This window comes from Lucilia cuprina, chromosome 6 (assembly GCF_022045245.1).
Source record: "Lucilia cuprina isolate Lc7/37 chromosome 6, ASM2204524v1, whole genome shotgun sequence".
Lineage (NCBI taxonomy): Eukaryota > Metazoa > Arthropoda > Insecta > Diptera > Calliphoridae > Lucilia > Lucilia cuprina.
In genome coordinates this window covers 23,996,751-24,013,810 of record NC_060954.1, presented here as the reverse complement: position 1 = coordinate 24,013,810, position 17,060 = coordinate 23,996,751, and the positions used below count along the sequence as shown (strand labels likewise).

Genomic DNA, 17,060 nt, shown 5'->3' with positions numbered 1-17,060 from the left:
TGACAGAATTAGAAGTTGATTATTTCTTTTTTGACAAAAATGTAAAAATCTGCGAGTTTCACCTGGCTATTTGATTAAAACCTTTTTTATTGTAATTTGGAATATTTATTGATTATTTTCCAGCTTTTAGAACTAAAAAATAGTTTCAGATGTGTGACGTGACATGACGTGATGTGACAAAATTTCCAACGATGAAATTTGCAATATTATTCCAAATTAATTAGTCCATAGATTTATTTTGGACGGACATTGTTGAAAGTTTTTGGAATCGGATTTTGGAATTTAATAACATTTTAGTTGAAAATAACTCCCGTATAAGAAAAATATAAAAATTAACATTAATTAACATAAAACTTTTAAAAAAGCTTATATCACCATAAAATTCAATACAAATAATTTTGACATACACAAAAATCGTTCATCCTAATTTGTTTCAAAATTCGCATAGCATAGCTTTCATACAAAGCCCACATTTGATACACCCATAAACTTGGATATATAACTAAAATTTCGCCGATAATTCCGATTTCTCATCATAGTGGTTAAGAAAAGCTTTGGGGTCTTTAATATAATAAAATTTTAATCTTTTTCTATAATAATAGAAGTTAAAACTTTATTTTTGATGACTTTTAGTTTTTGAGCCACGGTGGACTTTTCGGTGAAAATGCCCATATGCAACTCTTATTATATGTTTTTGTTTTGAAATATGATAGTAATAGGATTTATTTTTGATAATTTACGAGTTTTAAATTTTAAAAATTGAATTGAAAATAGAGCAGGCCTATTTTTTGGAATCCGGCACAGGTGCAGGAGTTTATTTAGGAGACTACAACATAAAGGTGTCATATAGACTTCGGATGAATATAGTGTTTTCCAAGCAAAGATCTTAGCGATGGAACGCTATGGAACTGATAAAAAAACACATTAGAAGAGGGTCGGAGGTAACAGTTTATGTTGATAGTTAGGCAGCACTTAAGGCCCTAAAATGTTTTGTAGTTCATTCCAGATTAATAAGCAGCTGCAGGGCTGCTATCTGGGATGTATACAATCATTTTGTGTTGGGTTCAGGGCACTGTAATAGGGTAATGAGATCGCAGATGAACTGGCCAGACAAGGGTCAGATCTGTACAATAATAGTGGAGTGGTCGGTGAAACCTCCTATCTGCTACTACTACAGGTTAATCTCCGACAAATTCAGGAACTCGTCCAACCAATTCTGGCATAGTAGGATGAATTGCAGGGCATCCAGAGCCTTATGGCCGAGGTTGAATAGGTAGGAAAAACATTCCATGATGATTTAGGAGATGTAGGTAGGTGTAGTATAGGCGACATTCTAGTGCCCTTATACCCTACACCACTTTAGTGGGGAGGGTATATTGGGTTTGTGCTGATGTTTGTAACATAGAAAAATATTCGTCCAATACCCACCTTAAAGTATACCAATCGCTATGTCCGTCCGTCTGGCTGGCTGTCCATGTAAACCTTGTGCGCAAGATACAGGCCTCAATTTTGAAGATAATTAGATGAAATTTGGCACACACCTTTCTTTTGGCCCAAGGACGAAGCCTATTGAAAATGTTAAAAATCGGTCCATTATTTCGACCAGCCCCCATACAACCGTACCTCCCAAATAGGGCCTTTTGGCTTATAATTAATTTAAATGATCTATTATGTTAACAAAAGTCGACAAAACTTAGTTTTATAGAACTTTAAATGACACTACCGATTTTGTAATAATCGGGCTTCATTTGATCCTATCCCCATACAAACTCCCCTTCGGAAAATGACTTAAAGGTCAAAATTCACTTACAAACACTAATAACACTTTTAAATTCTACATAAATATTATTGAAGAAGACTTAACTCCCCCTACCAACATTTTTAATTATAGGGCCATATTTTGCCCTACTCCCCTTTGGCCCTACTCCCCTTTGAATTGTAATTTTTTTTTTTTGCCAAAATAAAAGTAAAAAATACTCCGAAATAAAGTAAAAAAAACAAACCAAATGCTTTATTTTTTTTAAATAATCCCCATTTTTAACATACATACTGACAGGTGTAGGGGATCATATGGTCGGCTACGCCCGACTATACATTCATACTTGTTTTAAACCTGTTATGAACGTTAGTCATTTTCTAAATGCGATCCTTTGGTCATGTCCAAATGTAAACCAATTTTGCAATTTTTAATACAAATCAAACAGCAACAATAGTTTAGATATCGTTCTTTTAAGAGACTGACAGTCTGACTGACAGACATGTCTAGATCGTTTGAGAATAAGAACCTAGAAAAATTTCAATGTTACAAATGAGATCAAAAATTTATAGTCGAAACTAGGTAAATAAACATTTTAAAAAAGTTCGGCGTTCGGTGTTCGGTCAAAATTTCGCCGAACACGAACCTCACTTTTCACCGAACTCCGAAGCCGTACCCGGCGTTCTGTCGGACACTACAGATAAGTGAATAAAACGGGGAAAAAATTAGATTAATTCTTACAGTTTAGCTGAACCTGCGATTAAAACTCTGCGGATTTCGGGAAAATTGAATTTTTGTAAAATTTTAGAAAATACGTATTACAAAATATATTTTCGGAGTATTTAAGACCAGATAATATAAAATTTATATTCCAAATTTTATTCAAATCGGACATTATTAACCATAAAATTTGGAGTTCAAAGATAAAATTTTGCAAAATTTGTGAATTCTCAGTATATCATGTCGAAATATTATTTATTTGTTGGCTATGTTTAATAAATACGACTTTAAATTCTTAGTTGAAGTCTTGGTGGTAAAAATAACAGCTATAAAAGTGAAATTAACGCTTTCAAATACATTGGACAAATTTAATCCCGAAGTTCAAAAAAATCTTTAAAACGCTATCCATTTAAATAATGCTGTATATAATCAATGGAATAATGTCAGTAATATAAAAAATTTATATATTTTTAAGTATAAAAGCTTATGAATTTACCCTTTTTGACCACATAAAGTTTGTTTGTTTAGAACATTTGATTGAAAAATCCACCGTAAAAAAGGATTACATAAATTATAAGTTTCAAAAACAAAATTTTTCTTTTAAAATAGTTCACATCAATAGTGAAAGGGTAAAGTATGAAAAGTATAATTTTTTATACTTAATATATATTTTTTGTTTTATATCTTGTTATTCCTCTAATTATATGGAACATTATTCAAATAGTGTTTTTTTCGAATTTTTTAACTTTGGTGTTAAATTGGATTAATTTAGCTTTCTTTTACTCTATTTTAAATATTGGACTATATACGATGAATTACAGTAATTTTTGGTAAATATCGCCCACAAATAAATATTATTTCGATATGGTACACTGAAAATTCACATATATTACAAAATTTGGCCTTTGAACATTACAGTTTATGAGTTAAGAATGTCCGATGTGAATAAAACTTCGCATATATATTTTGTATTATCTGGACTACATACAAGGGGACTTTTTGGTACTTTTTCGTTTTTCAAAAGGTACTTTTTGCAATTTCTACAATATTGAACCTAGAAACATGTAATTAAGTATGTATGGCCCGGATTAAGTGAGGACCCATAAAAGGGGACTTTTTGGTACTTTTTCGTTCTTCAAAAGGTACTTTTTGCAATTTCTCACAATATTGAACCTAGAAACATGTAATTAAGTATGTATGGCCCGGATTAAGTGAGGACCCATACAAGGGGACTTTTTGGTACTTTTTCGTTTTTCAAAAGGTACTTTTTGCAATTTCTACGATATTAAACCTAGAAACATGTAATTATGTATGTATGGCCCGGATTAAGTAAGGACCCATAAAAGAGGACTTTTGGTACTTTTTCGTTTTTCAAAAGGTACTTTTTGCAATTTCTACGTTATTAAACCTAGAAACATGTAATTAAGAATGTATGGCCAGGATTAAGTGAGGACCCATGAAGGGTACTTTTTGGTACTTTTTCATTCTTCAAAAGGTACTTTTTGAAATTTCTATAATATTGAACCTAGAAACATGTTATTAAGTTCGTATATCCCGGATTAAGTGAGAACCAGTAAAAGGGGACTTCTTGGTACTTTTTCGTTCTTCAAAAGGTACAAAGCGAGAGCAGCACTAATGTTTTTGTTATTGGCTAGAAATATGAAATTAAGTATGTAGAGCCTGGATTAAGTGAGAACCTATAAAAGGGGACTTTCTGGTACTTTTTCGTTCTTCAAAAGGTATTTTTTGAAATTTCTATAATATTGAACCTAGAAACATGAAATTACGTATGCATGGCCCGGATTAAGTGAGGACCCAAACAAGGGGAGTTTTTGGTACTTTTTCGTTTTTCAAAAGGTACTTTTTATGGGATTAAGTGAGGACCCATAAAAGGGGACTTTTTGGTATTTTTTTCGTTCTTCAAAAGGTACTTTTTGCAATTTCTACAATATTGAACCTAGAAACTTGTAATTAAGTATGTATGGCCCGGATAAAGTGAGGACCCATACAATGGGACTTTTTGGTACTTTTTCGTTTTTCAAAAGGTACTTTTTGCAATTTCTACAATATTGAACCTAGAAACATGTAATTAAGTTCGCAAAATTCGCAACTTCTAACTAAACTTGGCATAAAGTAAATATTTAGAAATGAGTTTTTTGATAAAAATTTAATATGCCTGGAAATCTAAGACTTTATTCTATATAACGCTACCATTAGTTTTTTATTATATAAGCCTTTAGATGATGCAGCAACAAAGTTTATGTTTTTATATATATTTTTCAAGAAATTTTTTTATTTAATTTACCATTGTTATGTATGAAAAGGTGTTATTTTAAATCATCTTTGGCCACTGATGGCCTCTAAGCGACCATATACTAAAGATACTCTGAAATCTTCTCAATAACACCAAAATAAAAATGTTTGCCTCTTTTTGCCTCTGCGACATTTACGCTCTCTAATTCGTATCTAGAGGACTTCCTCTATCCACCTATACCCACAATTTATACCAAAACATTGTAATTTAGTGAATGAAAAGTTTTGTGCAGGAGACCCCACTGTGCAATGTATTTGGAGGCAAATACATTGTATGGGGCTATACTTATTCTTTTGTTAACAATAAAAAAATATGTAATATTGTTTTTATTATTAAAGCTAAAAACAATCAAGTGTTTCTTTGTTATAAGGAAATATATAAAGTTTATAATTACCATTACGCATCTTTCGAGTGTGATATAGTTGGACCACCAGTTCAATTCATTCGTACTCATCAAGCACAAACACACATCAAACTTAAACCCTTTTATAAATCAATTAACAAAAAATGGAGGACATCTATGATATGGATCTGTATAACTTACTAACATCATGTAATCTTTCACATCTATATGAACTTCTTCACAGTAAGAAAATTTTATATGTTCCAACTATCCTTTTTAGATCATGTTACCAATCTTAAAACCACATCACATTAAGGAGTGAGATCGAAAAATTCTTAACATACATATATGTTTATAAAAAAGAAACCACTAAACTTACAGCTTTATTTTTTTTGTATTTGATTCAAATTATTATTACAATTTTCAAAAAAAAATATATTTTTATAGTTTTAATCACTAGTGATGAAATTTTGAACCCTTTTCGGAAACCCTTCCATTAACGTTTTTATAGTGCTTTCTGTCACTTTGCTCGAACATGTAGTCCATCTCCGTTTAAAATCTACCACACTTTTGGACACCTTTTTTGTACTCTTCAATTCTCTTTTAACAAGAGCCCAATATCTCTCCACTGGCCTTAGCTCCGGGCAGTTTGGAGGATTTGCATCTCTTGGTACAAATACCACATTATTGTTCTTGTACCACTTAAGGGGCTTGTTTACCATAGTGACAGGATGCCAAGTCAGGCCAAAAATAAGTGGACACATTATGAAGTCTTAAGGAGTGAGATCGAAAAATTCTTAACATACATATATGTTTATAAAAAAGAAACCACTAAACTTACAGCTTTATTTTTTTTATTTGATTCAAATTATTATTACAATTTACAACAAAAAAAATATTTTTATAGTTTTAATAACTAGTGATGAAATTTTGAACCCTTTTCGAAAACCCTTCCATTAACGTTTTTATAGTGCTTTCTGTCACTTTGCTCGAACATGTAGTCCATCTCCGTTTAAAATCTACTTATGCAGCAAGAATATTTTTTTATAAAACTTGACTTCAATTTCCGTGCTCTGTTTTTGGCCTCTAAATTTTTAGCAGCGTTCCTGTCAGGAACTTTTTGAGCCTTGTATGTTTTTAAACCTGCATTAGATTTAACGTTTCGTACCAAATAGTCCGAGCACTGAGCTAACCGAGCTGCTTTCCTACCGGATGTGTTGGGAGCTCTTTTGAAAATGCGTTCTATTTTTTGGCTTTAGAAACATAATGTGGACCATTTCCAATAACATTGGAAACAGTTTGACGGCAGACCTTTGTATGCTTGGCCAACTTTTTGTAAGACCAAGTTGGGTTTAGTTGAAAATATTTAATAATTTCAGTACGCACTTTTTTCTGGTCACTCATTTTAATCAGATTAACAAAAAAATTAATATAATTGACATTACACATAATAACTGACATGTTTTTCAAAGGTAACTTGATCAAAAAAAATCAAATAATACTTTGGTTGAAAAATGTAATGAAAAACGTGTGTTAAGAATTTTTCGATCTCACTCCTTAGTAAACTATTTAATTGCAGTCATATAGCCGATGAGGCCAAATAAACAAGATTATCAAATGACAGGCAGTTTTAAAAAAACTTTACTAATCACAACCATATCTAAATATTTATAGAATGTTTTGTTTTAAGTTGTGCAGGATTGGAAAAAAAGTTGATCCATTTTTCCAACAGAAATATTTATATTAAGAAATTTATCAATCAAAGATTTATGATTTCTAATAAATTTATCCTATAACAATATTTAATATATTAAATAGAAACTGAAGAAAACTATTCAGTTGCTCTAGATAATCTAAGATGTCCAACTGTTATTTCAGAGGAATTTGTAATTTACTGGAGACAGTGTACTCAAGAAATTAAGGAGTCTGAGACCATAAACACATTCTTAAAAAATTACCGGAGTACACAAAGTCATCTGCTACACAATTGGTAAAACCCAAGTGGTCACAGGGAAATCCCGTTATAATGAATTTCACTTTAACGGAAATCCGATATAACGAACAGAAAAATTTTTACCATTAACTACCTTATACTTATAGTGAACGTTTAAGAAATTTTATACTCGATATAGCGAATAAAAAGAAAAAAAGTAATAAGATCTAGCTTTTGGCTTTAAATTTATATTGTTAATGTCAAAAACATGATTGAGCAAGTTTAATATAATGCAAAGTAGTAGACAATTTTCAATCCAAAAGTCGATTTAAATTTTTTGGTTGTTATGCCTTTTTGCATTTCAGTGGACGATGTCTGACCTATCGAACAATCTAAAAAGCCTAAATCCGATAGATGTGAATTTAATGATAACTTTAGCTGAATAAAGTTTAAACCGGATACATTGAATTAATACAATTTTCCAGATTTTTTCGAAGATATTAAAACATTCCACAATTACTCCAGGATTTTTTAATTATTAGAATGAGACTCAGTCATCCATTCTCTAGTTCATTTTTTTATAGTTTTCGATTTACCCTGACCTGACATCATCCATTATACCGGAATTTGCCTGTATTTTGAAATACAGTAAATATATTTCTTTTATCCATTTTAGATTTAATTAGATTATGAAATAAAATTTCCAATGGCCAAGAAGATTAAATCTAGATGGTCATCTTTTTATAAACTTTGCGAATAACTTTGAATAAGTCTGATTTATATGTTAAAGAAGGTAGTTAAAAATACAAATAAACTCATATTACTAATCTTCTTATTTTACAGAATCTAAAACATTTATAAACACATATTTTTGTATTTTTTTCTGTACAAATGGAAAATGAAAAAAGTATGTAAAATACTTTTTTAATTTTCAATACGAAAATGTACAACTTTTCTTTTAATTAAAATTTTTTCTTTTAATTAAATTAATTAAAATGAAATGTCAAAGAATAAAAAACATTATTTTTTCGTTTGTAAAATATAAATTATTTTCGGAGTTTTAAATAGATTAAAAGTGTCGCAAAAAATAATAAAAATTAAGTTTAAATGATAAGAAAAATGATAACTAAAAACTAAAACTAATATCCTCGTAATTTTGCGAAAAAAAATTTGCGTTTAGTTCTCTCAATTTTGTTTTATTCTCTCAGAGCTCGTCTGTATGAAGAGAATACAATTTTTTGTTTGACAACCGCTTTAGCATGGTAAAAATAAAGAAGGTAGTGTCATTCTCTCTATATTTTTTAAAATTCTATATCTGACATGCTTAAGGATTTTGACGTTTTCAAAAAAATAGTAATACCATATTAATTTAAAATTTTCCCATATATTTGAAGTTTAAGAAAAATTTTCATTCATTTGTTGAAAAATATAAAAACGTTTACTTTTAAATTGGAATTAAAGGGAAGATCTTAATTTTCAAATATTAAAAATGAGTCCCCAACTGCTAAAATACCAACTATTTTTTAAGCAAACATATTTTTAAAGTCCCTACATTACCCAACAAACGACAACAATGGCTAGATATATGTAAAATTTCCGATCTGCAAACATTGAGTTTTAAGGTATGTATATACATATCTCCGATCACAATCGATTTTTTTGGAAATAAATCTGAAATTTCTAAACTGCTATTCCAAATAGTCCAAAATAACGTAATAGTACATTATTATTTAAATTGTAAATTTTAAATTACACATTTTTTGTAAATTTTTAGTCTCGAAAATCAAAATCATTTTTAAGAATGTGGCAACGCTTTATATAATGCTCACAAAAAACTAAACTTCAAAAATCCTTATTTGATAAAAAAAATTTTTGATTGACACTACCTTCTTTATTTTTATCATGCGCTTTAGTACTACGTACCAAGATAAATTAATTATAGATTACGTCGTCAGGTGAAAATAATTAAAACTTTCTGCGCATGTAAGATCTCTGACGTCAAACAATCTGTGTTTCTATTGGTTAATAATTTTCAACTATAAATATAAAAGTGGGACAATTTATTATTTTTATATAATAAAATTATAAAATCTTTGGAAATTGTGGTGGATCTGAACAGAGATATTTTGATTACCATCTTGCATAACTTAGCTATTTTATTCTTATTAAATCATTTATCTTTGAATTTCGACTTGTTATTACAACATCTATGTAAAATCTCAAATAGATTAGAAGTTGCAATTATACTTTTAATTTTAAATTTAATTTAATGGATTAAATCTACAAAATACGTAATACAGTATACTTTCTTTTCTATAGAAGTACCTCAAAAAGTTTTTTTATAATAAACTCCTCTATTATGAATTGTAGATCATAGGATTCTGCTTTAAAAATATTTCAAATGATACCTCTGAGTCAAATATTCTAGAGAATGTACGATCATATGTATATTAGGGTCCCAAAATTGAAGTTACTCATGTACCGAAAATGAAAATGTAGTTCATTCTAAGATACAATTTCTCAAAATTTTTGTCCTGACGTCAATATTTGATGTGCTCTATCAAAAGATAAAAAGGTAATTTTTTTAAGGATTTTATGATTTATTTTCACATTTTTGTCACAAAAATTTTGTATCTTATGAAAGGTCTTTCCGAGACGATTTCAATGACATAAAAAAAAATTTGTATTGTACTACAAATGTCGTAATTTTTCGGAAAATTTGTAAGTTTTTCAATTTTTTACATAGAATTATATAATGTATTAATTGAAATTGTTACATTATAAACCTCATAAAATTTCCTCGAAATGTTTTTTCTGTTTCCTTTTTTGTGTTTTATTTTATTATTTTAAACCATATTTAATCCTAGCTTATTAGCTAGCTATATAATATATACATCATTATACAAGTAATTTCTTTAGCTTTACAATGATATATAACACTTCATTTTATTATCAAATTTTATACCAAACATCTACTTATTTGTTAGACTTACTTTGTAAATAACGGTTTCTATGTTTACATTATTTTGCATTATATTAAACTAGCTGCGTGTACCCGGCGTTGCCCGTGTTTCTTCGGATCGTAGGAAACTACATCCGATTCTAATTTAAAATAGTTATTTTCTGATACACAGCAGATTACAGTTTTTGAAACAAGAATAGTTTTCCGGTGGAAAATATAAGTGATGGGAGAATTATATACGGATCTACGACCAATTTTACGCTTTAGATAAAAATCGATTTTTGATAATAAATCAAATTGATTACAGATTTTTATTTTACGTAACAGTAAAGTTAGTTAAACATTATATAGTTTTCAAAGAAAAATAAATTTTTGATTAAAAACTTAACTAAATAATAATTCCCATATATTCTCATATTGTCATGCTAAATTTCATGAAGCATAAAATCCAGATCAAAAAGTTGATTCCAAAAATGCATTGTATGTTGCCAAATTTCTTTAAAATCGGTTCATATTTTTTGGTTTAGTAGTTATGTAGTGAAAGAGTAAAAAGAGTCTCATATATATTTATTATTAAATACATATTATACATTTTGAAGATGTAATGTTTGGTACTGTTCATTCCACAACATTTATTATAATAGTTTTTATGAAAATCGGATCAGTTGTTTTTTGTTTGCCTGAAAATAATTTGGTTTGATAATTGTTTTACAAAAAGTTAGAGTAAAAAGAGGCATGGCGTCCAATCCAGATCCTGAGGTCAGACCTATTGTTATACCAATTCATGTAAATTGGTTCAGTAGTTTTCTGTAAGTCTCGAATGGAAATTTTGTATGACAATTATGTTAAAAAAATGAGAATAAGAAGAATCGTGACGTCAAATCATGATCTTATATAGCATATTGTTCCACTTTAGAATAGAACTATTAGGGCGAGTTATTCTGATAAAGATAATCATCATTCTTTGGTTAAATCTGGTTTAATATATGTTTCGTGTTTTTCAGTTATCAGTAAAGTTACGTATTATCTTAGTTTAACTGAGTGTAATTGGCCAATTAAACTCAAGTTATAAGTGAGAAAACACAATTAACAAAAACAATAAAACAATGATTTCGGAAGAACAAAAACGTAATATTTTAAGTAATTTGCAATTTTCTGATTTGTTTTGTTTTATTAATTATTGTTTTAAATGTTTATTAAACATTTTTCCAAAATTTTCCATTTTACAAAAGTATTGTTTGCAAAAAACAGCTGTTCATTGTTTATGTTTTTGAGTGAAAACTTGGCAATACTAACAAAGTTAACTGAGCTTAAATCTAAAACTGAAAAACACAATCATCGGTTAAAGTCCGCCTAAATTTGTTCCGAGTTTAATCTAACAGCAAGTTAAGCCTAGTTTAACTGAGTAGTAAGAAACCCGCCCTTAGTGTTCTAAATTACATTTAAATCGGTTCAGTAGTTTGTCCGTTAAAGCGAAACAAACAGACATTATCTTTCATATAATTATAGGATTATATATAGGTAAGGATATTTTTATAAAAAGTGGGCGTAGGAAGGGGCGTAGCATCGGATCACTATCTTATATAGCCTATAGTTCTTTCCAAGCTTATAACTATCGGTATGCAAAATTTCAGGTAAATCGGTTTAGTAGTTTTTGCATATTGTGATTGAAAAATTGGTGTAGTTTTACAAAAAATTGGCATAAAAAGGGGTGTGGCATCTGATCAAGATCTTATATAGTCTATTGTTCCTTTTGTGGCTAGACCTATTAGCGGTTTCATGTAAATCGGTTCAGAAGTTTTGCCATGAAAGCGTAACAAACACACAAACGAACAGTCTTCGCTACCCTAACTTAAATGAAATACATAAAAAAATTAGTTCACTTTTATAGAAAATTAAAATTAACATTTTTTTAATGTTTTAGTTTTATACTAAGGTCCCTACATTTTAAATTTTATTTTCAATATCTCTGTTCAATATCGTAAAAATATTAAAATAAACCATCGGAAAAACGAAAAAGTACAAAAATCTCTCTCATATAATAACTGTGTGTGTTCCAGTTAACCATTATAAAAAATGTACTATTTGAAGAATAGAAAAGTACCAAATAGTCCCCACTTACAGAACATTATTCAGTCAAGACCATGTATGTTAAAATTAATGTTCCTAGAAACTTTAAAAAGTACAATTTATGAAATAAAAATTACTAAAAAGTTGTCTCTTAAAGAATCTTATTCAATGAGGACTGTGTATGTTTAATAATCATGTGTTTTGAGTTCATATTAAAGAACATACAAAGAGTATCATTTGAAGGAAGAAAAAGTACCAAAAATGGAATAAATTTTACCTAAGTGGAAAGTATTAATAAAAAGAGTACAAGTTTCCCCTTTTTGCTTAGAACTATACTTTTTCGAGAATAAAGTTTACAAAATGTTCCGTATTTTAATCTATATATCACAGATACAACTCAAACGATTCAAATCTGCATTCATTTGTTCCGGAAAAATAGTGTTTTAACTCGAATTCCAAAATAATATACCAACAGTTTATTTTATGTTAGTAAATAAACTACTTTTTCATATTTTATAAAAATTAGCCCAATGAGTATGAATAAAATTAGATTTCCCTGTTTTTTGGTACTTTTTCCCCAATAAAATAGCAAACATTTTATTTTGACAGTAGATGTGTTTTTGGTTATGTAGATCCACTTCAAAATGCATATACCAGTTTAGTGTACATTGCCTTTACCTATAAGTAATTTCTTATGCATTACTAATTTCAATAACGACTTATTCTATATTTTATAGAAACTTGTCGGAATCTGTAAATTCACATCGTAAATATTAAACAGTAGTATTTTAAATTTAAACAAAATTAGACAGGAGAAGGCTCTTAAAACTTTCGTAAAATAATAATTTTAAAATCCAGTGGAATACCGTCTAACTAGCAGGAATAACTAGAAATAAACAGCCACTAGTTTGCAATTACTTTAGTAAAATTTAAAGTTAAAGCTAAAATATGAAAGCATGTACAAAAAAGCAATAACGAGTAGAGAACTGCAACAAACTTTGAAGACATATTTCAAACTCGTGCATATGTTTGCACAGTTTTCCGTATGTTAAAGACATCTCCATTCACAAATCTTATCAATATATACAAAAAAAGTTACGTTACTGACTGATTGATCATCGCACAGCTTAAAGGGCTGAACCTAGAAACATGATATTTTGACTCTAAATGTATGTTTGGTCATGTAGATTCACTAAGAAGGGTTTTCAGAAATTCAAATTTTTAGGGAGTAAAAATGGGTATGTTACACTTATCATTGTTTATTCAAAAAATAAGCGGACAAGTGTCTGTTAGTTTTTCGAAATTCGGTTCATTTTAGGAGTAAATCGGTAAAAACTGTATTTTGGTACTTTTTTAACCTTTTGTACTTTTTTAACCAGTGAACATAAAAATAAAATTTATATCACATTCATACCTTATTAAAAAATTACGAATGTAAGTTTGATACTTTTGGGAAATTCGGACGTTTAATGGGTAAAAATCTTACTTATTTTTGGTACTTTTTTGAAAAACTTTGTTTTTTATTTATTGGTTTGTACATATTTAGTTTGAAAGGAGGATGCATATATGTCAAATCCGAAGATATACACCTAGGTCTCTGTCGTGCGCTCCTTTACCGGTGCCTCAGGTGTGAATTGAATCCACGACCTCCGGTCTACAAGACTAGAACTTAAAGCACTAACTTCCCGATTAAAAGAATATATGTATATGTCAGAACTTTTTGGAAATTTTGTATTTTTTAACTGACACTTTTTGAATTTTTTGGTTTATTGAACATATAAAAATAAAATTTAACATGAGGAGTCCTAAATGATTGATAACCTGTAAGAAGTACATTTTTTATTATTCAACGAATTTTCTGTAACATTGAACTAAATAAAGCACGAAACATCCTGTGAGAAGTGTATGAGAATCTAAAGAAGGAAACTTTTCATTACTTTTTTATCGTTATTTAACTGATAATTTTGAGCCTAGAAACTAAAAATCTAGAATGTAGGGTCCTGATTGAAAAAAATCTGTATGAGACATTTTTAGTTGGTTTGGTTGTTTAATTTGTACTTTTTTCAATTTTCGATAAAATTTAACCTATAGATTCTATAGGTATAAAAACATAAATTCAAGCACACATCATTCTTATTGAATTATAACATATAAAAGAGAACATTTGGGTACTTTTTCATTCATTAATGTGTACCTTTTAGACAAATTATTGAACGTAAAAACAAGAAATTAAATAAACAAGGTTCTAAAAATCTGTAAGATATTTATTTTTTTAATTTTCTACAATATAGAACCAAAGAACATGGAAGATAAACTACACAGACTGACAATCTATACGAGATCATTTTTTTGTACTTTTTCTTTCATAAAATTGTTGATCTTTAACACTTTTGTAATCTAAATTTTATTTTAATTTAACTTCGAATAGGGTAGCGAAGCACCCAGGGTATGCTAGTAGCATTATAACATTAATAGATTTAAATTCCAAGATTCCGCCTTATATACAAATTCTTTATTCATGTGATGCATAAAAAATCCTTATTTAAATCTGAATAAAAACATATTATATTTATGTAGAAGTTAGAGGTCCAATATTTAGTTTACAAGATATTTTCATTCAAAGTTGACAAAATTAAATTCATTATATAAGTGATTCGCAGTGTATGTATAAATGTATTTAGTAAACAATTTTTCATTTTTATACCCATTATCCAAAAAGAGACGTCTCCGTCAGTCTCTCTGTTGGAAACAGGATAGAGTCTATATGGAAGTAGCAAGAAAGTATAGTTATTTATATTGATACAGTATGTTTGGCATTTAAAATGGGCAATATCTGTTCACGATTTCAGCTAATTGTTTATTCATAAGGCTATACAAATTTCATTTATATATAATTTAAACATAATAAATTAAATGAACAAATTTAATACAATAGAAAAGAATTAAAACTTTGATATTTTTGTTACCACTTGTTTAACTATATTTTTCTTCTAGGATAAGAAAAATATTTTTGCTTGTTGTAAATAAAATTTAATTAACGAAACAAAAATAGGAGTTTTCAGTAAATTCGGATATTTTAATTGCTTTATATAATTTTAAAATAAATATATCTTTAGCTTGCTATTTAATTCGTCGCTACTGTTTGTGCATTTCGTACCCATTGTTGTTTCCACATTTCAATAGTATCCACTATTGTCATGGCAATGCACATATCCTCACGAAAATACATATTATCGCAGTCATTGTCATTGGAACCGCAATTGTTGTTTTATTTTTCTTATGGCATATGCACATTAATACCCACGCTTTAAATGACATTTGGGTCTATATGCACACATATTCTTCTAAATTTTACAATTAACTATTCTTTGCAAACACAGGCGGTAGCTAGTTACTACTGGTATTCTATTCGAATTATCTAAATAACAATAAAAAGAATAGCAAGAAAACAATACTAAACATATCAAGATGCGTGCACAATTACTTACTGGCGGGAAGGACTTTAAAATTATCTTATATAGGCTAACAAACATACAATATTAAAAGATTAAAAAATGCTTACAAATATCCAAGTTAGTATTTGATTCCTTTATCCAAAAAAATAAAATTAAATTTAAATCTTAGTAGATGCCGCCGACGATCATGCAAATGTACATATAGTACTAAAATTATTTGTATAGGTATTTGCAAATTAGCATAAAATTGTATAAATTTAAAACTTTGGAAAATACTCACCTTTTTCATGATTCCTGTTTTACGTTTTGAAAACGTTGTATAACGTCTCAATTTGTTATCAATATATTCCATTTTTATTTTGACTCGACCTTTCGTTTTTTTACCATTAGCCGGTGGGGACTTTTTGCTCTGTATGTTATAACTTTCATCCACAATATCTTGTACACTAGCACTGCTTGATTGCGGTTGCTGCTGGCTACTGTGTTGTACATTTGACGTGCTTCCACAAGCATCCAGTCCTTGAAGAGAAGTAATACTACCGGCACTTACACGATGATGGGAATCTTCATAGCAATCAGAGCCTGCTCTTTTCAAACCTCTTTGCTGGTTGCCGCCGTGACCACTAGTATTGTTGCTGCCTAAAGATTGGCATTGGGTATTTGACATAAGATTTCCAGCAGAACGGGATAAAAGTCCTCCAGGAGGACCTCCTCCAACTCCACTAATGCCTTGTAAAATACCAGTACTTGGAGGTCTGCCTCCTAAAGCATTTGGGTTCCCATACATATCTGCTTGATCCGCTAAAGACAATCCAATACTACTCATCGAGTAATTTAAATTATAGCGCGAGTCTCCACGCGAAGGATCCATTCTTAGATAAAAATTATCCACCTCGATGCTTTTTATTTGCAGTTATAGTAATATTAAGTAATTTTTAATAACGTATTAAATGTAAGAACACAACGCGTTTAAAATATTTTCATTAAATATTTTTGATGAAGTTGATTTGTTTGGTGTATATTTACATCCAAAAATAAACATAAAATACACACACGCACATCTACATAAGTAAACTCACAGGTTTCAGAACACACATTACGACGACCGCTTATGATTAGCAGCTGTGAATAAATTTTTAAATTTTCACAAAGTAAAATATTAAATTTAAAGAAATTTCACTTTTATCGATAGATTAAGCACTTAAATATTTAAATTTTATATACTTTTTAAATATATAATTTTTATTATTTACATTTTTCACATTATTTATAATACATTTGCACAGTACCACCGAAATTTTGACAACTGCAAACTTATCGTATGTTATGTTGTCAGGGCGCCCAAATATGTCAAAATCTAGTGTTGCAAAATGATTTAATTTTTTTTGTAGAGTTGCATTTTTTAGCAGTTCAAAGTAATTGTAAAGATAACTGCAGAAAAAAATAATGGCTAATATATCCTCTTGAAATGAACTAATGGCTCTGCATATTACTTAGGTATTGTTAA

The 17,060-nt window shown here is 29.0% G+C and overlaps 1 protein-coding gene across 4 annotated transcripts in view; it reads right to left on the bottom strand.

Moving 5' to 3' along the window:
* LOC111688862 (serum response factor homolog) overlaps positions 1-16,800 on the bottom strand; it is a 307,273-nt gene extending 290,473 nt beyond the window's left edge. For all 4 annotated transcript variants that reach the window (XM_046954245.1, XM_046954248.1, XM_046954247.1 and 1 more), the window contains exon 1: positions 15,834-16,800. In XM_046954245.1, coding sequence (XP_046810201.1) covers positions 15,834-16,424 — 591 coding nt within the window. In that variant the 5' untranslated portion in view covers positions 16,425-16,800. The remainder of the gene's footprint in view (positions 1-15,833) is intronic.
* Between the last annotated feature and the right edge of the window lie 260 nt (positions 16,801-17,060).